The following is a 27,954-nucleotide window of genomic DNA, read 5'->3' on the forward strand; positions in this document are numbered from 1 at the left end:
TTTTTGTATTGAGAAATGATGAATTAAATTTGTTAACAAACTCAGTTTATAAGAACGTTGAGTCTCAGAATTAGTCAACAATTGGAAACATAAATAAAATATAGACGCCAAATTATATCACCAATCAGTGAATGGTAGTGAGAAAACTTGTCACTCATTTAATTTGTTTATTCTACAAAAAAAATTTATTGCGAAAACATCTATTTTTCAAGAACTACATTAACAAGTATACATAAAAAAAGGATAATAATGTTAGTAGTTTTATTTATCTGCAATTTAACCTGGTTGAAGCTAAAAAGTAAAGGATAAAGTTGTTTTCTAAAAACATTCAAATATAATTATTAAATACCAAGAACAGGACATTTCGCAAATCAAAAATGCTCGTATTTGGCGGGTAAAGAAAGTCGATGTCAAATTTCGCGGAAGCGTACAGAGAAAAATAAGTTCACGTATTCAAGTAGATTTTAGCTCACTGATACTTTCACTGATAATATTATAAAATTCACATACAACCCCAAATTTTATTGCTTCTCAGATTAGTAAATAAGCAATTTAAAAGTCGCCCAAACAAAAAAACACGTGTTTTCGTTAGAAATTAGAAGCAGGAAAAAACTTTTAAACGTGCGTATCATATTAGACTTACTTAAGCCGCTTCTACAGTAACGCTCGCCCTGACCGGCGTTAATCATTCAATAAAAACAATCATTAACATAGATTAAACGCGCTGCTTTTTACCACCGCTCATAAAACCGATGCTAACACGAAGGCTGGAATAATTATCAACATGCAAGATGATCATCACAGACGCAACAAGAATGTTTATACGAACATACAATACTTTGAAACTAAACAACTAAAGTAGTGTAGCCCTTTCTTCTTAGTACTCAGACATCCATTATTAGTTGATGGTGTTCTATAATCTATGTTACTGAATCACATCAGCATTCTAGGTTATGTTGTTTCCTCCTCCAAAAATGTCTATACATGATTCCTAAAATCCACTATTTTTCTCAAGAAGCCAAACACCTTATAACGGACTAGATCGATAAGGTCGGAGCATGATCACGCGGTACTGGTCACAATCAACTATATTCAGGATGTAGTTGGAGATATTTTCTAAAAAAAGAAATGTGTAATTCTATTTCATTCTCACACTATGGTTGAGCCATACAACTTTGTATGACACTTACTTTAATGAATACGCACCAGGGTGTCCAGGGTGTCAATCATAACTCTCATTTTTCCGACAAAATATTTTGACAAAAGTTCCTGACATTTTTCTGATTTAATATATATTTTTGGCTGAAATTTAACATTTATTGGAACCTTGGATTATCCTGAAAACTTAAAATTTAATTACAAACATATTGCTAAAGAAGACTGTAACTCCAAGATTTTGAATAAATAAAAATAATACTAATTGGTCATTTTAAACAAAAACTCTTGATTGCCAACGCCCATATGGCGCAAAATCAAACAAAACTACATACTGTCTAGCTTCGTCAATCATGATCCGCTTTCTTTCTTGAAACGATAAGTGACGATCTTGTGATGTTTTGGCAAACGAGTTTTTACTTTTAATGACAGGCTGAAAAGCATTATACATGAAATTAAAAGTAATTTTCGTGCACCTTTTTCGCGCTGCTTTGTGAATTTGGACTTCGCGAAAATGCCAAGGATGGAAACCGGCCTTCATAATGCACTTTATAATTGCCGTTTATAATAATAAAAAAATTGTGAAATGCTTGTGCATCGTAAATATGCCAGCATCAAAGTGTTTCCTGGTCCAATTCATATACAATAAAAAAAACTTTTTTTAAATACACTATCCTACTGGTACTAAGAATTACCAAAAAAAATTGCTGAACACCTACCCTTTTTGTTTCTATTTTTATTTCTGTGTTTTTTTGTTTTTCTGCATTCTGTTCTTCTTCAGTGAGAGGAATGTAATTGATGGTGCCTTCCAGCAATCTCGATATTGTTGCATCAACATTATTGGTACTTTCTACAACAGAATTACGCTCAATGTAAACTTTAAAAAGAGTTCGACAGTCTTCTCATGGTGTAAATAATCAGCAATTTAACAAGTTTAGTACAGAGGTAAATTGGAAGATGATCAATAAAAACTGAAATCATAAATTATAAGTAAACTAAGCACCAGCGAGAACAAAGAACAACACCACGATAATGCATATGTTATTGTAGGCCAACTCAGAACACAGAAAAAGTTGTATTTTACACTCCGCATATGCTGAATTTGGTCAAAATTAGTAGGACTTTTAAAGGTTGGCGGAGGTGAATATATATTTCCTCAGTAATAGCCAATAAATAGTTGGGATACGGATTATTACCAGTTTTTTCAAACATCAGAAACGTCAGAAATTAGAAGACCGTGAAAGTACTCGAGGTAAGCGATGGTTATTTCTTGAAGTGCATGATAGTGTCCCAAACTTTTCTCTTCGCTTTATTTCTATTACGTTCAAGGTTTCCATTTTGAATTTAAAACTTGAACGTTATCGAAGACCTTTCAGCCAATCAGATTTTGTTGTACATTATCGCTTTTTGCTGACTTATCTGGCCAAAAAAGACCATTCCAGAGATCTTGCAGCTTGCAGGTAAATAAGCAACAAGCGGTTTAACTTTTTTATAACTTTATGTGAACGTTACCAAAAGAAAGAAGGAATTGTAGTTAAAAGAGGAGTGATAAGCCAGTACTTACTCATGTCCTCTCGTACAACTTTCACAGGAACTTGCGGTAGAACGAGTTTTACTTGTTTCACCATCTGCTCAATATTCTCATTATATTTCAATTTTGGTTGAACGGTTGGTCTGTCATTGTATTGTGAAGCTGCCAAAAGTTGCTCATGTTCTAAAAAATTTAGGAAATGAAAAGAATACAAAAGAAATTAGTGATTTTAATTCGCAAGACTTTATGTAATATTTATTATTTCTGGCTCGTTCTTCAATCCTTCACAAAGACCACAGAGACCACAGCAGGTTAATTTGATTATTTTTTAAAGAGGCTACAAAACGGCTCAAGTAAGATCTCCTTCATTGATGTTACTCTCCATCCTCGCATATTCTGAATAAAACTGTGTAATAACAAGACCCTTAAAATGTTGAGGTACAAGAAATTATACGCACTTTATTGCAAGGATAGACAATATATCAATCAATAAGTACTTTTTTATTATTTTTTTATTATCTTTCAGTATTCTATCTTAGCGGTAAAATAAGATACAGTCTGCAAAACATAATACATAACAGTAAAATCGAAAGTTTGTTTTGGCGAGACAACGCAAGGGACTGCATTTGTTAAAAATGCTATATTAAATAGCCTAAAGAAGGTAATTAAGACCTGTAAAAGAGATTTGAGTCATTGTTGTTGCTTGAACTGGCTTTATATTCCAATAATTTGGTATTTTTTTATTTTTTTTGCAGAAGTTAGAAAAAAAATCTAGCTAGCCTGTTCAAAAAATTCAAACTCTTTTTTACCAGAAAACTTAATTTAAAAGCAAGGGAAGGGCTTTATGTAGAATAAATTATGGATAATGAATATTTGTAAGGTACTTTTCTGTTATTTTCACTTATATTTAGGCAAGGTAAATCATCCAAGATGATTTAAGATGTTGTTTATGTCCTAATTGCTAAAAAAAATTCGGAGTGAGTGTTACCATCTTTAATTTTTCGTGTTGGACAAGTTGCAACCTCGTCCCCAGGGCATCTTGTATCTTTTCTGACCACTGGTCGGCGATATGAACATGGCCCTGGAGGAGGCCTCGTCACGTGAACCTCCAATACAGTTTTTCTCTGTGTAATATTTAATGAGATTTGTCTAAATTAACCAAAGTTTTATATATAACCTTGTAGAGCTAAGCGAGCTCGACGTTTTACGTCACGGATACGTGTGGCGAGTTTGTTTTGATTCCTCTTATACGCAACACACAAACTGCTCGCATATTGCCCTTTGATTGTTTCTGAATGTATAAATATACAATCATGTTATTTAGGCTGCTGTTTACTTGAAGAAATTCAAGCAATTTAGTACTGTGTATTTTACTGATTTGGTTGGTTAGCAAGCACTGGGTTGCAAAACTTGTAGCTAGGGGAAAATTGGAAATTGGTAAATCATTTGCCCACCTGACCATAGCACTTCGTTGGTTCTCTAAGGTGTAAATATGGCTACATAATTTTTAAATGGTTGTAGCATTCTAGGTGCCTGACTGAAAGTAGCTAGGCAGAAATTTAACTTCATATTAACATTGACATTTCTTATTCATTTTGGCTGAACTTTTGAATCCTTAATTACTGTATGTTCATATCTGTGTCAGCATTACTGCTTTTATGTGATGACCAAGATTTTGCTGTACGTATCTCAAAGTTGCTTATTTATTATTTTTTTGAACAAAATTTATTTAAACAATAGTTAACTGAAACTGAATTCGTATATGGTGGACTCACTGCTTGCAGTTATATTGGGTGAAAAAGGCTTCAGAAAAGTATTTACTTTAGAAGTCTTTTTTGCTTTTACATTTAGTGGCCTTTACATTTCCAAAAAGCCACCCATTACTGATAAATTCTGCTTTTTCTTTTCCTAATGACCTGTTTTTAAAACGCCTTACAGCTTCTTTATTTTTTACTCAACACAATACAAAAACAAGGTTTTTTTGTTTGTTTGAAACATAAATAATCCAAACATTTTATCAAAAGCATTATGCTGGTTTGTTAATTGAAAACGACAAGTCCACATGTAATCTGTTTTGTTGATTCAATGTATCACTGCCCTAATAGTTTAGAAAGAAATGGTATATGACTTTACCAACAGCAAAGTATTGCTTCCTTAATAGAAAAAAATGTTTGGAGAATAATTTTATGAGGAAATTATCTTAGGAATTTTGGACCAAAATTAGTTCAACAAAGTCGCACTTTTTAGAGCTCATCAAAATGCTGCTGCTGTTCAAAAACGATTTTTAATTTATATAGACATCTATTTATTGTTATCATTCTGCTTGGAAAATATTTAAAATGCCAAACTAGCTAACCATGAAGATTAATTAAGTATTCTCATAAGAGCATCCAATCACAAAAATATATCAGCAAAAAGATATTCTTTCCAACATAATTTTAGGTTGAATCTTATCTGACCTATTTCTAAAGTTAGAATAGCTTTTAAAATTTTCTGAACCTATTTCTTAGTCAAAATTGATATGCTGTCAAAACGACTCATCGGCGTCTCTGAAAAGGGGTAAATTCTGAAACGCAGAAAGTACGATAATAATAGAACTATTTTTTAGCTCAATTTCATCAAGCCAATCTAAAACCATATCATACCAAATTTCAAGTCAATATTTTAATTTTTACTGAAGTTATGGGACGCTATATATAGTATGTACCCGGCATTTTTTTATGTTTGCTGCTTTGAAATTAGTATTAAAACTCTTCAGATAATATATCACAGTGGTGAGCTGCTCAATATCTACCACTATCTTTAGTGCATCCTGGATTCAACCTTATGCCAGATTAAGCACTTAATCAGAGTGTGACTTAAAATTTGATTGAGTTCGATTTTCTGAAACTTCTTCATAGCGTGTTAAAAAAGACCTAGCAAGAATTAGTTTAACAAAATCTTCTTACCTTTCCTTTTCCTCAAAATAGCTGTGTAATTTTTTTATGCCTTGTGTAAAATTATCTTTTATCGGATTGATCTAAAAGTACTCCATAACAAGTTTCAAGTCAATAACTTTATTTTTTTACCGAAGTTATTGGACTTTGAATTTACTTGAATTAGGCCGGGTAAATGTGCAGTCAATGATGAAATGGCTTCGACGGTTTAATCTACTGGCTTTTCATATTTTTTGTGGTAACCAAAGCATATAAAGTAATAAAACATGCCCACTAATAACAATCTGATATAATTTAAAACGTAATGATACATATATTTTGTAAAAAAAAACATTTTTCGATATTTTGTGCAAAATTATTTTGTTTATAAAGGACGAGGGCGGCACTAGGTCTCTCAGCTAGTAATTTTATATAACGTCATTCTTTGCATAAAGCCGCAAATTAAACCTGGCCACTTGGAAACAAGTTGAGTTTCTTTTTTTTTCTTCTTATCTTGATATTTTGCTAGGTATAGTGTGCAAGCTAGCTACTTTTCTAGTTTTATTAAACTTTCCCAGCTATTGAAATATTTCCATGTTAGCAGTATTACTTTATGATTTTTATACTCTCATTGCTTAGTAATGCTTTTTATTAAATTTTTCACTTTAAAAAAACATGATACTGATACAGCTCCTCCACCATTTTAATACAAACAGCTTCCTCCTCCTGTTCGTCACATACTCGCCGCCTCACCAAAATGTTTTGTATGACGCAATAATTGTGTGACATATCAACACCAATCAGGTTTCATATCGGACCAGCCTCCTCCAGGGCCATGTTCGTATCGCCGTCCCAGGGTCAGAAAAGATACAAGATGCTCTGGGGACGAGGTTGGACAAGCTGAACTTCTCGCAGTTAATCATACAAAAGGGCAAAAAAGCAGAGGGTTTTTTCCGTTTTATTTCTGCGCGATTTTACAGTCACGCTACAGACACACGAAATGTAATATATAGAGGAAGGGCTAACGACTAGTTTTATTTATTAATATTAAATCCTAGGCCCTAGGACCGTGTTATATTCTTAAATTTCCGAATCACTTTAGATTTGGCATGTTTAGAACTTCATATATAAATTACTACAACACCTACAATTCAGGCATATGAGAATAACCTAACATCTTAAAATTTAAAATAGACTTAACATTTATCGTTTTTAAGCTTTGCTAATGAAAACGGGGTCGTAAGTCCAACATGCTCTATCGCGATTAAAATTTCAAAATGGTATCCTAACTCAGAAATGGCATATTTACGCAGGGTGTTAGGAGTTATTTTGTTATTAAAATACTTGATAAGGTTGTCTCCTAAAAGATGATTTTATTTCAAGCAAAAACCACAAACACAATTCGTCACTTTAATGTAGCTATAACAACAGAGACTTACTCATTCTTTCCTCGTCTTTTATCCTTTTTATATATTCTTTTTTATCTTGAGCAGTGAGATTAGTTGCTCCAATTCCAAGCACATACGCCATATCCTTAACAAGTATAAGCAACATGTCAGAATCGGGTATTGGAAAATTTCAAACATGTTGAAATTTAACATTTCTACAATTTCATTTTCTTCACTTGTAATTTTCTTTGAACGCAAAATTTGAAGCAGAATGTTTTTGTTACTATTATTTTTGGGCTCGTGTTTCAACTGTTTTTTTAATAACAGTAACAGAAAGGACTGAAATAGCGGGAGAAGCAGTTACCTAAAAACATCTGCGTGTGCAATATCCAACTGTTGATAAAAAGTAAAATTATGTATCTTGCGTTAATACAATTCAGTTATTTATTTTCTTCCAAACAGATTTTGACAGATTTATCACCAAATAATCGCAATTGTAACTTTGACATTATTTAGTTTTTAGGTCTTAAATTCTGAAAAAAGGAAGCTTACCTTTTGTAATGACTTCACAAACTCTTCCAGGCTTTCTTCTTTATCAGGAGTTTTCCGTGCTGGCATGAAACTGAAGAATTTTAAAAATAAAATACAATTCATTTTGTAACAGTGCAGATTAGTGTTTTGTCAAAAAATGTCCCCAAAAATTCATACAGTGATGTAGTTGTCTTTATTTAATACTTGAATTATAAACGTTTGGCTCATGGAACGAGAAATGGTGTGGTACGCTAAAACAAATGCCTGAGTATTTAATGATTGTTTTAAATAAAAATTTATTCCAATAAAATGGCAACAGAGGTGATAGAAATTGGAGTTATCGAGATACAACTGTAGCTATATGAAAAATGGATAAAGATTTATGAATCAAATGAATAAAGATTGATGGGAAGTTACAAAATGTTTACAAAATAATGCAACAGAAATTTAAAGCTTAAAAATGAAAAATTTCTAATTAAAGACTTTGTTTATGCATCTGTCGATTGTCAAAATTATAACAAAAATTGAATTTCATTAGTTTTTATATTGAAGAAAAGAAAAAATATAGCACATTACCAACTATAAAAAACAACAACAAATCATATATTGAAATAATGATATCATGTTACCTGATATGATATCTTGTAAACGGGATAAACAAAATCCAGAATAGATCGGACCAGAACGAACTGTGTATGTAACTCTAAAAAATAAACAAAATATTCATACAAAACTTAAAGGCAGCTTTCCACTTTCACGAGAATAGTTGAATCGACCGAGGTAGATCGACAAAAAGTAGGAATCAATCCTACTTTGAAAACTCACCTTAAGAAAATTAAATTAAACCTGCTGAATGAAATAAAAAGAAAGAACAAAAATTGACCAAATGATGTTTAATGATCAACTTGAACTTATAGCTAATAATTCCTATTCTTTTTATTTTCCTTTCATTTTCAAGCTATCGAAATTGACAACAATAAAAAAATAATCTATTTTCAAAATTGGAAACATTGGTGTTCTTGGACTTTTTAGAGAAACTTACCACATTAACTGGCATAAACGATGGCCGATGTGATAATAAAACAATCTAAACGATACAGTACGCTTTATGTCATTGCTTGACGAATTTTTTACAATGCAAATATTTATGAAACAACATTCTTGATGTTAGAGTTATTATTTACCAAAATGAAAGTATGCAATAATTTCAAACCTTTTTATAACACAAAACACTTGGTGCTATACTGACACACGCAATAGATAAAGATGTAGTAAGTGGCACGTTTGTAACAACTTTAGAAATGACTTTGAATATTTGCTTAGGATTTTGATTTTTCCCTAACATCTCCCTGATTTTATACTCCTTTTCTTTAAAGGTAGTGTCTGCTGAAAACTGAAAGTTATTTCACAAAAATTAATAAATTCAAAGTATCAGTGTAATGTTGTTTTTCGAACTTTCAGAACTTCCTTCCTCGTGCAGCTACTTTCTAATATGCTTCTGCCTACGTCAGTGGCAAGGTTCAAAATCAAGACCGTAAAGCACGGAGACTGTATAAAGAAGAATTTTAATTTGTATCTCTGTGTACATTTAAAAAGTAGCCCCCGGCTATGAGCTATGTAGACACTTTCAAATAAATAATTTATGGTGCTATAAGTATATTTGGATTGTATACCTAAAAGGCTATGAACACATTGGGAAAATAAAATCACAACGAAACAAATTAAAAATTTATTTGAAATATTCAGTAGCAAATAGTAACAACATATTAGTCAAAGTTTGTATATGAAAATGTAATTCTTGTTGAAACGTTTTCATGCTTCTTTTTTTAGAGCACTTTTATTTGTGTATTAATATTAGTTAACATAAAAATTTTAGTTTTGTAGCAGACACTACCTTTAACTTTTTTTTAAAAAAAGGAATATACAATGAGATTCAAAGCAGTAATAAAACGTTTGTAAAAAGAAGTTATTGTAAACGTTTCTTACTAAACATAATAGCACAATTTGCTGCGAAATACCATCCATATTTCTCCCTGGAGAGCTACATTATGTATAAATTTTCACTTGTATAAAAACCATAAAACCAGGTAAATTTTTTAGGTCGTTTCAGCTTCTTGTTCAACTTAAATTAGTTCGTAGTTGGTTACTAAAATTTGGATTTTTCAGATTAGGCATGGCATTTATCAGAGGATTAGCAATATTTATTTGGGAGAAAGGTTTCTCAAATTAGAACCACTTTTCCTGAGTATCCAACCAGAGACCTTACTGTAAAATAATCAATACTTACTGGCTGCACTAGGGCGTCTTTAAATCGAAAAGACGTCTTGCTACAAGGAAAAAAACGGCATACATATAATTTTTAAGTAAATTGTGTAATTTTCTCTCATTGCCTTGATAGGAAAAGACACGACTAAACCAAATCAAAATTAAAAATTAAAAAATAAATAAGATCTTTAGGAAAAATTTTTAACTGAGGTCAACAATAATCTTAGAAAATTTTAGGAAAATTTAGGGAAAACGTTCAAAATAAACCTAAATTTAAGCAATCCCACTTTTCCATTGGTTGTTTCTTCTTCTGGATAAAATGCATATGCCACATTAGAAGCTAAATAAAACACACATTTTTCTGAAAAATTAATTTGAGCTTGTAAACAAGTCCATGCTTGAAATTTTACCATATTTAAAGAGAAGGATTTCATGACAGAAAGTGATACTAAACAAGAAACCTTGTGCTACTTGCCTGCATTATGCAATACCTCCATATCATTTGTCCATGGTACCAAAGGATTTTTAAATTTAAACAACCAGCAAACCCAAGATGGAATTTTAGATTCTTTTGGAAGCTACACATTTGAGCAAAGTAAAGACAGGAAAAGTTAAAATTGTCAAACGACCAGCTTTATTGATAATTAACAATGTATTTAACAATAGACATACTCTCCAACAAGGGATCAAGGCTTCAATTGCAATACTGTCAAAGCAAGAAATGTGATTCGATACTAATATCTAGACACAAAATGTAATGGCTATATAAAGTTGAAGGATTTAAAAGAAATTGCAACAAATAATTTTTGACATCAGTTTTGGAAAAAAATTTGCACGCTCATACTAAATTTGGACCAATTGTAATAAGCTGTGTTACTTTCCTTATAAAGCAAAAAATACCCATTAAGTAAGTAAAGAGGGCAAGATAGGTATAAGCCTTATCTAAGATGTCCAACCTTTGCATGTTTAACAAGATTAATTTTTTTCTCTTAAATTCAGTTGTGCATTTCTCAGGTCACACTTGTTCACATAACAAGTATAATATACAGATAAAGCATCATAATGCCTTAAACAATCAGAGCGCAAGGATTGTTCATCACAGAAATGCAACCAACATCAAGTAAAATAAATTCCTAAACTTTTTTGTGGGTAATTGCTCACGTCATCACAATTAAAATGATGATTCCTTTCTATTGTTTTTCTTCCTAAGTGGATTTTACCACAAACGACTAGTAATATATAATTTCACGTCATGTATAACAATGTAGGAACAACTCACATTAACATTATCTGCAATATTCTCTTCACTGCCATATGTTACAAGGACACCCATCACAAAGAAGTAGAAGCGCATGAACAAACTACATAAAAAACAGCAACAATTAGAACACAGGGCAAAAGTTAAAATACTCTTTTATTTATCTTTGTTCTAGATGATCAATAACATAGTTTTGGTTACTTGGTACTGTTTTCAAACTTTCCAGCATCAAATGAAAAACAAACATGCAAAAATGTATTCTCTAGCTTTAATTTAAAGTAAAGAAATAAACTTGACTTGTGCAACAAATTACCAGCAATTAAATAAACTTCTGTAAAAATATTAAGAAATCTAAATTTTTGCGGTAATTTTTGGGGAGTGCAAAAGGTTACAGCTAGTTTACAGCAGAAAAAAAATGTTGAAAAATTGAAATAATTACGTTCTCATGAAGAATTTCTTTGGGAAGATCATAAGTAACAAAAGATATTGCACAGACATCAGAATGCGAAGCAATGCCAACACAAATCCAGCAGGTGCGTATATTAAGAAGATAAGCATCTTTAAACCAGAATTATTCTGAAACCTAGAAATAAAATAAAAATATTAGGAACTCCTCATCTGAAAATTTTGATTCGAGTATTTAGTTCTCAAAAAAATATTGGGAGTAGCAATTGCTTGAGGTCTAATGCATAAATTTACTATATCATAAGGGAACAAATTATTTGGAAACAAAATTTTTGTGCAACTTATTTTTGTGGACAAGTGGTTTCAACCAGCTCCATTTCATGAAATGCATTCTTGTGGATGACCACAGTTTCTCGGAATTAATTTTTCATATGCAGTAATTTCAGTAGAAAAAAATATTCTTTTCCTTGAAATAACTTTCAAATGAGCAACAAAGAACTATTTGCTTAGAAGTATGGAAGTATGGAAAAAATGAAAAATTATGTATAGTAGAAATTGTTGTGGATACAAGAAATGAAAAACTTTGCAGGAGAAATTGTTGCACATATACAAGAAATGACTAACTTTGCAGTAGAAATTGTTGCAGATACAAGAAATGAAAAACGTCCCAGGAGAAATTGTTTAGGATACAAGAAATGAAAAACTCTGCAGGAGAAATTGTTGCAGATATACAAAAAATGGAAAATGTTGTAGTAGAAACTGTTTAGGATACAAGAAATAAAAAATTTGCAAGAGAAATTGTTGTTGATACCAGAAATGAAAAACTTTGCAGTAGAAATTGTTTAGGATACAAGAAATGAAAAATGTTACAGTAGGACTTGTTGGGGATACAAGAAATGAAAAAAAAATTACAGAAATTTTTTTTGTGGATATTACATTTTTCAAATTCGCGAAAATAAGTTCTACAAAAACATCTTCTGCAAATAACTTATTCTCATATTGTTGGCATTGTTAAACCATCATGGTGGCATTGCCCACAGAGGTCTTACAAAAGCAACAAGCAGTAATACAAAAAACTTCAATAAACCTTTTCTTCTTGTTTAATTTAAAATTTACATTAAAAAAACCATGGCAACCTGACCCTTTGTCCTTCACAGAATCGCTCTTGGGTAATCTTTTTAACTATATTTATCAATTTGCAAGAAGTTTTATTCTGACAAACTTTACTTCATTAGCCCACACAGTCCTGTGTGACCCCAGAATACAGTTAAGGACAACATGACAGATGCCTCATTGAATACCGTCTTTGATTTGACATGGATATATGTACGTGTATAATCAGTTTTTATGTTTTCCATAAAAAATGTTTTTTTAGGAAAGTTGGAGATATATAGTTAATAATTATATCCTGGTAGAAATGTTTTTGTTTAATGTTTAATTAAAATACAGGTGTGTTGGCTATTTTCACTCATCTGCAAACATATAATACTGTTTAAAATGGACGGCATATCTTCCTTCTTTTTTCACAATTTCATCGTTTTATACATAGTCAGACTCTTGCCACTGAACATCACAGTGGCTTTATCAATTAATTTTTAGGGGAAGTGGACATGAGCACAGACTTCTTAAAGAGTCAATCAATCACTGTGTGAAACAAGGCATTTTTGCTAATTTTGTAATCAAAATGTTTAAATTTTTTATCCATCTTCACGCCAAAAAAGCCTTTTATGGTGTAGGTAAAGTCAGGCTTGAATTGATTAATATAAATCAGTTTTCTAAAGTTAACTAGTTTTTGTGAACCGAAACCTATTGTAATAGGAAGGCTCACCTCAATAAACTGTCAGGCACATGCATTTAAAATTCATTATTGTGTTTACTCACGTCCTGAAGTCCTTGCAAATATAAAAAAACTTTGTTTGAAAAGTAACTTCTAGAATGCAAGTGCACATGGACAACTTTGTTACTACACATTGTATGATTAACTGTCTGACTAATTGATATGCTAAAATAATGAATAAATTAAAGGGGCTTTAATTATTTGTTGTTTTGATTGTGTGAGACTTGGAATCAGATTGTTTTGATTGTATTTTGTGTTTCTTCCATACAGAGACACTTAATTATTCTCCATAGTACATTTTTCACTTTTCACAGCTCCTTGTGGAATTATATGCATAGAGGAATCACAAAAAAATACTTTTACTGTTGGTATCTACAAAGCCAGAAAAGAAATTCCCCACTATCAAACATTATGAAGCAGCTATCGAATTAGGAAAAAATTCTTGGCTGCCAATCTCTTCTCAGCTAAAGAACCAGGAAAATATTTCTGGAAGTGCAGTTTTGCAGACTTGCGTCATCCGTGCTCCGTCGGCGTTCACCTCCGCATTAGTTAACAACCGCATGGCTGGATTTCTTGTGTAAGACCTGGTTACCAATGACGAAGGGGCCAGGCAAGAGATTTATATGTACGTAGTTTTTTATTAAGTCAGGAGTCGGTGAATTAGCTAGGATGGTCAGGTTGGCTATGAATAGGCTTGCTCGTGGATTTAAAGGACCAGGACTATTCAATAATTCTGATATCTAAAAGTGTCTGACCAAGACGGAAATCTATCGGACGTTTTAACCGACGAAAGTTATAGAAACGAGCTACAGACATGTCCGACCAAACTGGAAATGTGGCAGACATTTTAATCACACGCCTGAAACAATTTAGGTGTGTGCTAAGGCGCACAGCTCTCCTGAAAAGGATGCCCTGAGAGACTAAATGTTAAGTTCTTTTAGCGAAAAATATAGCGAGCAAAATTGCTCGCGTGGCCACTCTGACGCGCTCATGGCAAGGCCTGAAATACTATAACTGAAAAAATAATTGTTTAATCCTAGACTAACAATATTTTGTTCTAATAATCTAAAAAAGACCTCAGAAACAGTATCAAAAACTATCTTGGATACGATCCCTAATTACATAAGCTATTTTCGCATGTTGAAAACAGTAAAGTATTTGTCGCGCACAACAATTTCAATTAGCTTATGTAAACTTTGCTGTATTACATTCTGAAATGATGCAAAAACGTTCTGTTAAGACTTAAAATCGCCTTAATTTGTTATAAAATACAGCAATAGAAACTACTATTCTTAATTGCACTAAAAAGTATCGAAAGCAGTGGGTGTGAAATAAATAATGTCTGTTCATTTAAATACAGTACTGTAAAAAGGTATCTTAACATCGCGATCCTCTATCGTGCGTAACGCGAACGATACGCGATAGCTTTTTGAGCATATTTTTGTCTTGATAGAAGTGAATCATATCGCATCTATCAGGATGTCGCGATAGGCTCGATCTATTGCGTAGTATTACTCGATGACGTAAATTGCTTTATAATACTTATTTTAAATTAAATACTGAACTTCAAACAAAACAAAACAAAACAATGCTTAAAAGAGTTTCTTTTTTCTATGATAATTCAGGAATAATAATTCTTGTGTGAATAAAGTAACAAAGTTGCCTGACTTTCAACGAAAGTAATAAAACGTAAATTAAATATTTTTTCGCTAGGTATATCTGGAAGCATAAAACGTTGTTAGTTTACACACATTTTCATATAAGAATCATTCTTTTTTTGTTAAATCGACATTTCGAGCCTTGAATAATCCTTAAGATCCTTAAAATGCGATCTCAAAAGGCTTTTCTATCGCAGTTCTTCGTTCTTAAGTTTTTAAAATGCGATCTAAAAAACATCTATCACCGCATTTCATTGTTAAGTTCTTAAAATGCGATCTCAAAAAGCTTTTCTATGGCCGTTCTTCGTTCTTAAACTTTTAAAATGTGATCTAAAAAAGCTTTTCTATCGCCGTTCTTCGTTCTTAAACTTTTAAAATGCGATCTAATTTTATTGCAAAAATGTTGCTTTTATGCAATCTTTTAACTTGAAAAAACCCCAAGTCTTCCGTGAGAGGCTTTATTTAACGTTATTAATTTCTAAGAAAGTTATGCAACTTATAAAATTAGAATGTTCTTTTACAAAAAAAGTATTTATTTTTAAAAATAGAAATTACGCTAGCTAAAATGTAATACTGCATGACTTCGTTGATCTGTTTAGGAAACATGATAAAAACAAGGTAGAATACGCTTGTCGTAACACCCTCCTCCATTATTAATATCAAAAATATAATTTTAATGCTGCGAAAAACTTTAAAGCTTAACTCCCACTTCAAAAAAAGTTCATCTTATTCTGTTTATATTATGTTGAGAATTTGTAATTTAACATTTATTAAGTAAAATTTGAAATCTTATATATTAATACAAAGTGTATGTGACGGTCATAGTCGATATCATCATTTTCCTTTGATGTCGCCGAAATTTTTTTTGAAGTTGGCGAAAAAGTATGTCTCAAATGTTAAATTTCATGACGTTACGGCGCAAAGTCAATAACACTACTTTAACGTCAATATCCTATATTAAATTAATGAAGCCGTTACAGTGCACTAAGAACTTTAAGGCCAAATAACTTGGAAACGAGGTGGTGACGTCAATGATTTTTCACTGCATGGGTAACTAGGGCCCACCTAGGACCTATTTGGGTAAGTTTCTCAAACCTAGGTCCCCAAATCCGTTTCGGAATGGAGGGGTTGATGACGTCATCGAAAAACCTTCAAACTCTAATATCTCTGCAACCGTTTGTCAAAAGTACATGATCTTATACATTTTCTTGATCAGGAAGATCTATACGATAAAACAGGTATACAAATTTTGATTTGACGGGTCATTTGATTTTGAAGGGTCATTGCTGACGTCAGCAAAATTTTTAAACCCTTATATTTCATGAACAGCTCATCAAAACCACACGATCATATACATTTTCTTGATCAGCAGTGTAAGGTCTACACAATGGAGGAAACATGAAAACAAGTTTCCCAATTTATTTATTTTGTATTTGCACTGCTGACGTCAGCAAAAAATGTAAAACAACCTATTTGTCCATCTTCCTTTTGACTGAGTGTATTTTTTCACAGGCCTTATCGACTAGTAATAAAGCTAATATAAAGCCACATTTTCTTGTGTTTACAGCATGCTTCCTTCTCGAAAGCCGCCATTTTTTGATAAATTTTTTTTCGGATTAAACCCAGTTTGACGTCATCTTCCGGATGGAAAAAAAAGCCCCCTGAACATGTTGCTGCAAAACGATAACTCAGAGAAAAAGAAGAAGATGATTAATTTTCTTAATAATTATAAAATGTGTTTTTGTGCTATGGCTTTTTGCAATACGAATAATAGAAGTAGCGCTGGAAAGCATTCCTTTGCCAGTCTTCCAACAGGCAAGAACAAACAAGCTGCGCGTACTCATTAACAGAGTCGATACCCTTTCAAATTCGAGTTTTAATCACTAGAATGTTTTGATCAACGTTGGCAAAAAAGGCTTTGGCAATTCTAAATCTCTGTCTACTTGTCTTTGCATCAGGCCATATGAAAATTCTGGTATAGGTGCTCGCTCTTCTACGTTGCGTCTAAGACTTTTCTATTATATTGTGGTACACTAGGCAGGGGATTTACAGGATTTTATTTTGTTCTGCGCGCGTTGTTAATTCTTCTTTCTTTCTTTTTTCTTTTCTCCTTTCTTAAATTAATCTAATTTAATTTATTTTTCGTGTCGCGTTCCATTCTCATATCAAAGAACGCTATAGGCCCTGGGATCAAGGTTGCTTGAATTGTTATTATAATAAGCCTGGGGTTGTGTTTTTGCACCCTTTCTTTCTACAGTACTGTGAAAAGGTTTGTTAACATCGTGTTCGTGTAACGAGCGTGGTGCACACGAACCACGATAAAATCGTGGTCTTCGTGTATAACAAATATTCAAACATTCTATCGTGGCCACCACGCTAATATAATTATCTCCACGAAGGATCTTGTGTCCCACGATCTTTTTCGCGAGCTCCACGATTTATATAGATTTAATTTTTTTTCTTTTCAAAAGCGTCGGTAATTTGTTTTATTGAGTTTAACGAACTGACGCAATTAAATGTTTGTACGAAATGTTATTTTGTAAAGAAAAGTTAAATTTGTCTGACCATAATTTAATTTCAGTTTTTAAAACTTTAATAACGCCCGTCTCAAACACATCTCATTGTTTTGCCGATATTTTTTTGCCAAAAGAACTCTGTTTAAGAAAACGTTGAACCGAAAATATATGCAAAATATTTAACAGTCATTAAATTAAAGTAGATTTTAAAAGCGTATTTGGTCATCGAGTTTTTCTTTCTTTTATGTCTTATCTATTTTGCCGATGTATCTTTCTCTAATTTTGTCGGCGTCTTTAAAAGTCAGCTGAGCAATTAGTTTCTCTTTGAAAAAAAAAGTTAAATATGGATGCTCTGTTTGGCGAAACCATTTATACAATTTACAAATCAAGACATGGTGCTTCCAAAATATTTCAGACAGCGAATAATAAATCTTAAACAAAAAAGAATGACCTATACGCAGATTAGCAAAATTATTGAAGAGAAAGATGGCAAAAAGATTTCACGGCAAACAATATCAAAAATTGTTCGAAGATTTAATTTTACGTTTTTATGAACGTAAAATTAGACACATTATTTCTTAATAAAAATTAGTTTATAAGAACATGCTCAGCCTAAAATCCCGCGCAATATGAGTCTAAAATTCATGAAAGAAATATTATTTTCAAACATTTTTTTAATGATCAAAAGGTCATTTTTGTCTATTTTATTTGTACAGAAAATGCTTCGAAACTTCACATCATTAATAATTAATTATTCAATAACAGAAGCCACGTGGACTTTTTATGAACGTAAAACCTGATGCAGGTATTTTGTTGTTATAAAAAAATAGTTCATAAGAACGTGATCAGCAGTTCAATGCGACTTTATTTCTGAATCTATTATTTTACTTTTTACGAACAGATTTTTAATAGTATAATTTTAACAATCTATTTAAAAATTTTAATATTTTGGAAGAAAACAAATAAGGAAATTTAAGGCTGAGAAAGGGTTACGAAAAAACTCTTATAAAAAACTTTAAAAAAATCAACTCGTTCCCAGGGTTGAAGCCCTGGCGTGGAAAAAGAAAGTGTAAAAAAAATACTAACCTCGCTCTTTTAAAAAAAATGTATAATAACCAGAAATCGCCAGATAATATTAGACCTGTTTAACCAAGTAATAAAGCGTTAGCGACAGTAAGGTATATATGTTTAAAAACCGTAAGAACAAGTATCTTGACTTTCATATTTTTTGAAGCGCAACCATGGGAAAAGAAGTGGATATTCTGCGTAAAAACTTCCGTATTGTTATAAGAACGTATAGTCGTATAAATTTTTTTTCATTTGACCTTAAAATTTAAATTCATGAAATAAAGTCGCTTGATTGTATATACCATGCTTGTGACGATGAGTAACACTAAAATGAAACAACCTTTATAACATTTATTTAGAACAGACATGCGTTTTTAAAAAAAAAATAGAAATAAATTTGTGAAAGAATTATTTAAAATTTTACAGTTTTATTTAATACCCTATGGACGGCGCTTGATTCACGAAGGATTAAAATCTTTTATATAGCTAGCCTTATAACAACGAATTAAAACAAAAAAATGTTAATTTATTTTTTTGCCGTCGGTTTTTAATTTAATTGATAAACTAATACGGTCTTTGTTGTTTTACAATAGAAGTTATCTATCGTGGAAGCCACGATGTAATATTTAATTTTCGTTCGTGTAGTCCACGAAACATGATCGTGAGGTCCACGATTTTTAAAAAAATACGTATCGTGGGCTATCGTGGTTCGTGCGTAACATGAAATAAACACGAACCACGATGTTAACAAACCTTTTCACAGTACTGTACGTTTACTTCCGCATGGTCGTGATTATTAACGCTGCCAATAGTCTAGTCATGAAATGAAGTATTCTGCAAATCTTCTAAATTAAAAACGCTTTCCGAGTCTAACTCTTCTAACCAACAAAAACTCTTAGCGATCACAGCGCGTCATTTTTCGAAAGAGTAAAATAAAATGTTGCCTGCCATGGTTTGCTCTGATAGCCCTAAATAGCTTCTTTTTTACTTTAAAATAAACTTTCCGGCACCGCAACCTGTCTCCTGTGGGCATTGAAGTCTCTACACAAGTCGGAAAGAGCCAATCTCGTTCTGAGAGCATCGGAATAGCTAAAAAAGCCATGGTTCACTACTAAGCTATTGCTTCCACTTCCATTCTCATCCCCATAACAGCCTTCCCAGCTAGAGACTGATTCACTGTCAGGTTTTGTAGACTTTTTACTGGCTGAAACTTCAAAACTAAGAAAGCTCACAACTTTTTCACGGGAACTCAGTTTTAAAAAGGGAAGTAAAAAGTGTTAAGTGTATACTGAAGTGTAAAGTGTATACTGAAGATAAGTGTTTACTTATCTTCAGTATATACCTGTTACAAACTCATCTTCAGTATCCATTACTAATGTTGAAAAAACAACAACCGCTTTGTCATATATAAAACCGCTTTGTATATATAAAAACATGGGCCAACGGCAGAGTCAGCGAAATTATCATCCGGGAGTTGACGTCACAAGCGAAGGAATTTATTTACAATTGGGACACAAGATGGTGACTGGCACGAAGCTTCTTCTCCAGCTAATATTTTACAGCTTCAACAACGAATATCTTGCAAACAAATCAAAATAAGTACAAAAGAAGATTTTTTTCATAGTTAGTGCAATATTTTGAGTTGATTTTCGATTACTTTTTTTAAAATGGGAGGTAAGCTTTAAATATTGTCAACTAAACTATAGTCTGTAAAAGGATTTTGCACTTAGATTTTAATTTTCATATAAGACTGTGCAAAAAACAATAAAAGAACGCTAAAAATTTTTATATAAATTATTTTTCCTGTTTTTTCTTTTATTTTAAGTGGGAGGAGAATGACTTGCTGTATAAATTTCGAAACAGCGCAAGGAAATTCTTGCTGTATAACTTTCAAAACAGCACAAGAAATATTCTTCCTGCATAACTTTAAAAAACAAGTTTTTGACCATGCAAGTATTTTTATCTTTTCACCTTGACAGCTAGTTATTTTAATAATTTAAAACAAGAGAACAAATTTATCCAAAGAACTTTAAGTGAGACAAATTATTATTATTTTTCCCTTCGCCACAAAAAATATTAATTGCGTGCGTCTTTTCTTTGCACTACAATTTAATAAGAACAGATATTTAATTACTTTCAACACTTCGCGATGTAGGCTTCAATTGTAGGCCTCACGCGATAGAAATTTAGGAGCAAAAAAAGCTATCGCGTATCGATCGCACCAAGCATGATATGCGATCCTCTATGATACCTTTTTACAGTACTGTATATACATAAAACTTGCATACATGTAAAGTTAAATTCAAGCGGTACGATAGCAATTTATTTGTTAAAGTTAATTTATCATAAATATATTTCATGAGCAAAGTTATACTATATTCATATACTACATAATGTGATATACATCTCTGTCTTTTGTTTAATAATAAAGCTACGTGTTGATTTTATAACCTTTGTTCTGCCTTGTTGTTTGTTTACATCATGCCACAATTTTTAAAACTTTTAACTCTCTTAAAAGCCAGATTACTGTAATTTCTCTTTTTAGCCCCCTCCCATTATTTAGAAGGCACTTAAAAAGAAAGGAGTTAATTAAAATTTTTTATATATATATGTTATTTATAAAGTAAATTTTATCAAAAACCATCAAAAACAGTTCTTTCAAGAACTTCGCTACTACAAAGTAAGTTTATTTTAATTTTTATAATTTATTGAATCATTAGTGTCTGTTTTTCTTTTTTTTCGGGCATTGTTCGGGTCTAGGCCACAAAAATATGTTGTGTTCGCGTTTTGAAGACTCTGCAAAAATGTTGGTCAGGCGGTCGATTGATTTTTTCCCGGGATTTTCAGATCACAGCAATCAAATTCGTTCCCAGGGCCAAGACATTATAGCGCCACTCGGCATCGTTTGTGAACCATTTTTCGCCACCCTGTAAACTGTCAGTAGCCACAGGAGTGCCCTAAAGGAATTAATTTTTACCAAAATTAATTTTTGCAAGTTTTTGTCAATTTTGCATAAATCAGTTCTAGCGAAAAAAATTTTCTTTTTGAAAAATATCTTGTGAAATTTTTTCCCGGTCTTTTTCCGACTTACCAACTCGGGTTTTTATTACCAAAAGTGAGTCGGTCGGAGGACGCGACCACAACATATTTTTAAAACTTAAATTTTTTTCAAAACACCGAACTTGCCCGAAAACGCCTGGACTTTTTACAGCGTATGCAGCTTATCTGCACCCTCGTAAGATAAATGGCTTTCAGATGAGTTATTTACATTCACTGAGCAAGGAAATATTAGACAGTCAGGGAAATCCTCTTAATTAAGCTGTACAGCTTAATTTAGATGTCAGCTTAATAAGGATGTATGATACAGTCTAATTAGGCGTTTTACAGCTTAGTTAAGATGTAACTTTGATCGTCTTAAACACACATTTAACTGAACTATAGCATCTATCTAGCTAACTGAATAAATACAATATTTACGTGCATATAAATGACTCCAATACATTAGTTTTTCGTAGCACACCGGAGATCCCCCAAATTTGAAGTTTTAAAAATGTTAGATAAAGATGATGATGGAACATGGCGCGTGGCCTTGTGGTTATGGAGTTTATGGGTAAGTAAAACTTAGCTAGCTAAAGTAAAACATTTTATGCTATGCTATGCTTTATTAATAAAAAAAACAAACCTTGTTAAATTAAAAAGCGTCTCCACTGCTATGGAAGCCATAGTAGTAATAAGCTTGCCAGTAATCTTCCTTGACTTTATTAGTTAATTAGGCACCAGTGGCTTGTTTACCTTTTTCTTCAAGGTATCTGACCCATTGGACTCATGTAAAAACAGCAAATAAAAAGCAAGTTACAAAAACAGGACCAGGAAACCAACGACCGGGAGAGACGACGCGTAGATTTTGGTTAATGCCATGACAAGGGTTCTTTGCGAAATTACTGGAAATGAATTTTTCGTAACAATTATTTTCGCGAAACGTTTGGGAAAACAAAACGATTTTTTCACTTTTTCTAATTTAGTTTTTCACCATAACTTTCAACCTCGTTCCCAGGGCATATTAAATCTTATTGCGATTGGACGGCGTTTTCAAATACTTTTGATTTTCGTCTCGTCGTCCACTGTCAAAAAGAGACATAAAGCCCTGGTGTGTTGGAAATTAGATTGCGCAAAACTGAAAGAAAAAAACAAACAAAAAATAACGAATAGCGAGTAACGAGATTAAAGCTCCTTTATCGTTGTTTTCACACAAAATTGAACATGAAATTAAATATCAATAATTATCATTATCGTACCCAAAGCTATTTCTTGTAGAGCTATGCAAAATGATCTGTTTATTATAAAAACAAAATATAATACATAAAAACAAAAGTTAAGTTTTTTAGAAAGTTTAAATTGTATATAAGGGATAGAGAAATGTATGTTTTCGCGCAGTCACGCACGCGCACGCACACACGCCACAGTCAAGTCCAACAAATCCATACCATGCCATGCTTAGCTATGGAATTCAAGGGTAAGTCCCTAATATGCCGTGCTGAGTCATGCAAGGGTCCCTATAGAGTGCTGACGTCATCAATGCTGCAAATAAGTCAAAAAAGTTCTAGCGTACCTAGTAGGGGAATTCCCTTATGATGACGTCAATCAACGCATGCGCAGTAAATCTCGGCAATCTTCGGACCTTGTTGGAATGTATATAAAATGGTACTCTGCTACCGGTGCTCTGTAGAACTGTGCGATAAAGTCAGGTGCCCCATGAGATACAACCCTCCACGGGTGAGTACAAAACATACAGCGAAATCTGGCTTTTTTCATGTCAAGGAAAACATGGCTGCCCATATGAGCGATGGTGGTGAGTACGTATACGAGGGCTACTTTTGTGGAGATGCGTGCTGCTTAGCTTACGTGGAAGAGTGAAAGGTGTATGATAGTGCGTACCAAATGTTGATGTGGCTGTTGAAAAGGCGCTACAAAGGAAGGCCTGCTCCAGGCTGTAGACGCCTCAGAAGATTTGGGGGTGACCTGGCACAAAAGGAATTCCTGGCATTGATGTGAAACCAAGGTTATCTTACAACCTTGTTGTAATATAATACTATTAATAAATGTGTATTGGCTGTCAATCAAAATTCGGTGTATTTGGAAATGCAGTAGTCATGACCTTCATGGTAGGTATTGGTCTCTCTCTACCACTGCTGGCTCTAGCATTAGTACAAGAATCCGAGAAGGAGAAGGAGAATGAGCGGAGGATTCAAGACATCGGGGATCGCCTTGATGATTATAGGAGAAATGGATAAATGTAAGGACTGCAAAAGGGTACTCGATGCGTACGTTAGATGCGCCTGTGGACGTAGGTTTGTGGTAAAGGGTAAACCTTTATGCTGGCATTGTTATAAGGAATATATCACATATAACGGGGTGGCTGCGTATGTACAATGACAAGCAATTCTCTGAAGTCGTTCGAATTACAATAAACAAAATGCTACAATTTGAGAATGAGCTTGTCAACCCAAAACTATTCTACTTATTTGCTGCTACTTTTACAGACATCAATGATATCAACGAGGACTATCTAACAGTGTCAGATCCTATTCCTGCTAACGGAGGTAAAGATCAACGGTATATAGTAGGCTACCATACACGAAACCTCGTGGTTGCCTTGAGGGTAAAAACACATAAAATCTGGTTCCCCCATGGGGTCACCCGATACAACGCCAATACGGTACCAGCGATGAGTCTTGATTTTGAAGAATACCCCGATTGGGTTGCGAAGTATCGCCAAATCTGGTCCAAGATCGAAAAGTTGATATCTGAGCAATTGACGACAGAGCCTGTGAAAAAGGATCATTACGTGAACGCTAAACTCAAATACTACAAGGATGCAATTACGATTAAATTCCACGGTATGCCAGTACCCTACGATGAGCTATGCCAAGCCAGTGCCATCCTGGCTATTTCATCAGTGTATGTGCAAGGTAAAAACTACTACACCCAGGTACAAATTACGGAATGTCGATATAAGGACTTCAAAAAAGAATGGTCGAGGATTAAAAAAACATATATTTTATAGGCCTACAAGACCTATAAAATATATACAAATTAAGGGCAATAAACAGGTGGAGACTATAGGTAGCACTTGCATACTGTACAGACTGAAGTTTTTTTAAAACGTCATTTCTTCCCTCTTCCCGGCCCTTGGCAACTAGCTGGGCACGCTCCTGTTCATTGATAGAGTTTACAATCTTTTTAACACGTTGACGTATCTGTTCCTTTAGTAGCATGTACTTATTATATTCCTGTGTGATCAGTGTGAACACATAGTCGCTGATGACTCCGTTCTCAATGGCTTTTGAGATAAGATCAATGATGGAATTCAGCTGGGTCTCCGCAAGTAACCTTATAGTCTCATGCTTTTTGGACTTCACACCCAACCTCTTCTCGGCGTTCTGCAGACCAGCTTGCTCTATTCCGACGGCGATCGTGACCCCCATGGCAATACATAGGGGAGCTCCCAAACCCGTGACTAGCTCTCCGATCCCAATACCCGAGGTAATAATGCTGATACTCAATAGCCCATGGTCAGAATACTTTACCCAGGTCTCATGCAATTTCAACTTCTTTGCGAGTCTGTTTCGCTCTTCAATCTCAGGAACTTTTCAATCTCTCCGATCTTCGCAAGTCTATACTTTTGGCTTTCATGGATAGTATCGTCCTCCGCAGGTGCACTTGGCAAACTCGGGTACAGTTTTCTGATGTCGCTCATCTTTTATTCTATGAGAATAGGCATCGTGAGGCCGGTGAACGAAACGTTCTTCTCATGGTGATATTCATCCGTTAACATGAACTCGAGGCGATCCGTTGAGCCCTTCAAAGGAAGGTAAACAAGGGTATCAAAACTGCAGGTCAGCATATCCCCCCAAGCGTTTAGCCCCTTGGTGGAAAGCAAGGCCAGAATTTTAGACTATTTACCGTCAAGTAGGCAGTCGCCTTCATCCAACTGGGGGCAAACGAGTCTTAATCTATGGTAAACATCAGTCCTATAGTATGCATTGTAGTCACCCTTCTTATAGTACTTTTTTGCGGGATCGTAGGGTAGGCCTAAGAGCTCTTGCAGTTGTCGATTCATCACAACCGTATAGCCGCCACTGACACGGAGCCTACAGAGTCCATTTTTCAGGACAAAAAGCTTAATCTTGTCCCCTGCCTGGGAGTTGACGATAGTTGCCAGATCTTCGATTCTATACAGACCGTTCATGATCTCGATTCGGACTTCCACCTGCAAACTCGTTGTTGCTGTACTGGTTCAGCCATACAGGCCTGATACTGATGGATTTCAAGGCAATCCTACTATCCTGTCCTAAGTAGTCCTAAGATAATTTGTAGCCATGGTACACCGTCAAGAGAATGTAGGCCATGACATAACAGAATTCCAGAAAGTGCTTCAATATAACTCCGGTGAATTTCGCCGTCATGCCCAGCGTCTACATGTTGCCCTTAGAAATGAACTTGCCCAATGTAAATGTGGGGGTACAGGTTGATGTGAATAACAAGTCTATAGAGAGGGGTGCGTCCGCCGCACCCCCTAGGCATACTATCAAAACACCTATACATACTACACCCCCTAAGCATACCGAGCATACCATTAGACATGTAGCAGATATCAAACTACCTCCCAAACATACCATACTACCTACTATATCTGAACAACCCCTACAAAACCAGCACGAGAATACCAAGGCCGCATTAATCACAACGGGGGTAGGAATCATCATTGCCTTCATCTGGCTCAAGTAACCTATTTCCTCACGTATAGCGCGGCAAACCCGGAAACAGCCGCTGTTGCCATATACAAATGCTTGGCCGCATATTCCACGATGGTTGACACTACCCTCTAAAAGAACGAGACAACCGTACCAAAAATCCCTGGTAATGCAGCACCTGTTTGCCTTGAAATCCATCAGTATCAGGCCTGTATGGCTGAACCAGTACAGCAACAACGAGTTTGCAGGTGGAATTCCGAATCGAGATCATGAACGGTCTGTATAGAATCGAAGATCTGGCAACTATCGTCAACTCCCAGACAGGGGACAAGATTAAGCTTTTTGTCCTGAAAAATGGACTCTGTAGGCTCCGTGTCAGTGGCGGCTATACGGTTGTGATGAATCGACAACTGCAAGAGCTCTTAGGCCTACCCTACGATCCTGCAAAAAAGTACTATAAGAAGGGTGACTACAATGCATACTATAGGACTGATGTTTACCATAGATTGAGACTCGTTTGCCCCCAGTTGGATGAAGGCGACTGCCTACTTGACGGTAAATAGTCTAAAATTCTGGCCTTGCTTTCCACCAAGGGGCTAAACGCTTGGGGGGATATGCTGACCTGCAGTTTTGATACCCTTGTTTACCTTCCTTTGAAGGGCTCAACGGATCGCCTCGAGTTCATGTTAACGGATGAATATCACCATGGTAATGCAGCACCTGCCTTACCTGCCAAATATTTAAGGAACCTTCCGAGCCTTTTAAGCTGCTTCTCTACAAAGCCTTTTTCTGCACCTGCTACGCACTTCCTCCTGCTCCTGCCGCGGCACTTTCACCTGTAACGGCGAGTACAATGGTGGAAACCAGTAGACCAACAGCCGATACAATACTCGCTATAGTTACACCCCGCTCCTTGAAGAGTATTTTAAGCTTTTTAAGCAGGGATGTGTTATCTTTGTAAATTTGCAACAGCGTGTCCTTGATGTGTGTCAGCTGGCTTGAGTTCTTTCACCTTTTCCTGTAAGGCATTCCTTTCATCCTCCATGATTTAATGTTTTTCTCAACCCTTTCTATTTCACACCATCGTATGCCCCATCTTTCTCATCCTTGAGTTGTTCCAGCCTGGCTTTTGCCTTGTCAATCTCGCTATCATACGAAAGAATCTTATTTGTTAGACTTTTATTATTACCCTGATAGGTTTGAAGTTCTAGGTTAAGTCCATTTAATTCACGTTCGGTGAATTGAGTAATTGAATTTTATTTGGTAAGGGTTTCTGCATCATGTACAACTTTCCTGATATTATCCATCGGTTCCACCTGAATGATCTCACCCGAAGCCTCCTCCTTACCTTCCTTCACAATATCATCAATCCCTAGAGCAAGTTTCTGGACCGCTTCCATTTTGTTGGGCGTAGTGACATAGTTAGTAAAACCCATATCTCAAACATCTTGAGCACTAAGGCTACATTAGTTACATTTACATCTATCCGGGTTTCATCCAGAGGTCCCAGGTTCCAATTATCATTAACAAGATGTCTGTAAAAATTCGTTTACCTCCTTTTTTAGTTTATTTTTCATGAGTCCATAAAGTGCATTTCCCTGCCATTGTTTCCCTGACGTTGAAGTCCCAGGTGTTCAGGGGAGTTGTTGCGTACCATCATCTGGTTTATCATC

General features: G+C 34.2%; 1 protein-coding gene and 1 long non-coding RNA gene across 2 annotated transcripts; both read right to left on the reverse strand.

Annotated features, from left to right (window-relative positions):
* Positions 1 to 153: 153 nt before the first annotated feature.
* Positions 154 to 22,371, reverse strand: LOC130645066 (lipid droplet-regulating VLDL assembly factor AUP1-like). Its single transcript, XM_057450925.1, has 15 exons — positions 22,210 to 22,371; positions 11,483 to 11,626; positions 11,065 to 11,146; positions 10,458 to 10,526; positions 10,261 to 10,363; positions 10,053 to 10,125; positions 9,808 to 9,847; positions 8,563 to 8,607; positions 8,150 to 8,223; positions 7,542 to 7,611; positions 7,041 to 7,134; positions 2,720 to 2,869; positions 1,875 to 2,005; positions 1,491 to 1,588; positions 154 to 1,116 (listed from the first exon to the last, which is right to left on the reverse strand). The coding sequence occupies exons 1-15, from the start codon at positions 22,248 to 22,250 to the stop codon at positions 1,083 to 1,085; spliced, it is 1,248 nt and encodes a 415-aa protein (XP_057306908.1). The 5' UTR covers positions 22,251 to 22,371; the 3' UTR covers positions 154 to 1,082.
* A 3,014-nt stretch (positions 22,372 to 25,385) lies between these two features.
* LOC130645067 (uncharacterized) lies at positions 25,386 to 27,588 on the reverse strand. The gene is made up of 2 exons (XR_008982677.1): positions 27,002 to 27,588; positions 25,386 to 26,459 (listed from the first exon to the last, which is right to left on the reverse strand). It is a non-coding gene; the product is annotated as an uncharacterized LOC130645067 (long non-coding RNA).
* Between the last annotated feature and the right edge of the window lie 366 nt (positions 27,589 to 27,954).

This window comes from Hydractinia symbiolongicarpus, chromosome 5 (genome assembly GCF_029227915.1).
Source record: "Hydractinia symbiolongicarpus strain clone_291-10 chromosome 5, HSymV2.1, whole genome shotgun sequence".
Classification (NCBI taxonomy): domain Eukaryota; kingdom Metazoa; phylum Cnidaria; class Hydrozoa; order Anthoathecata; family Hydractiniidae; genus Hydractinia; species Hydractinia symbiolongicarpus.

Coding starts and splice junctions, on each gene's coding strand:
- LOC130645066 (XM_057450925.1), bottom strand. CDS start 22,250: ATGGCTTCCATAGCAGTGGAGACGCTTTTTAATTTAACAAG. Junction 8,608..9,807: donor AAGACGCCCTAGTGCAGCCA/GTAAGTATTGAT, acceptor TGTATCGTTTAG/ATTGTTTTATTATCACATCG. Junction 8,224..8,562: donor CGTTTATGCCAGTTAATGTG/GTAAGTTTCTCT, acceptor TTTATTTTTTAG/AGTTACATACACAGTTCGTT.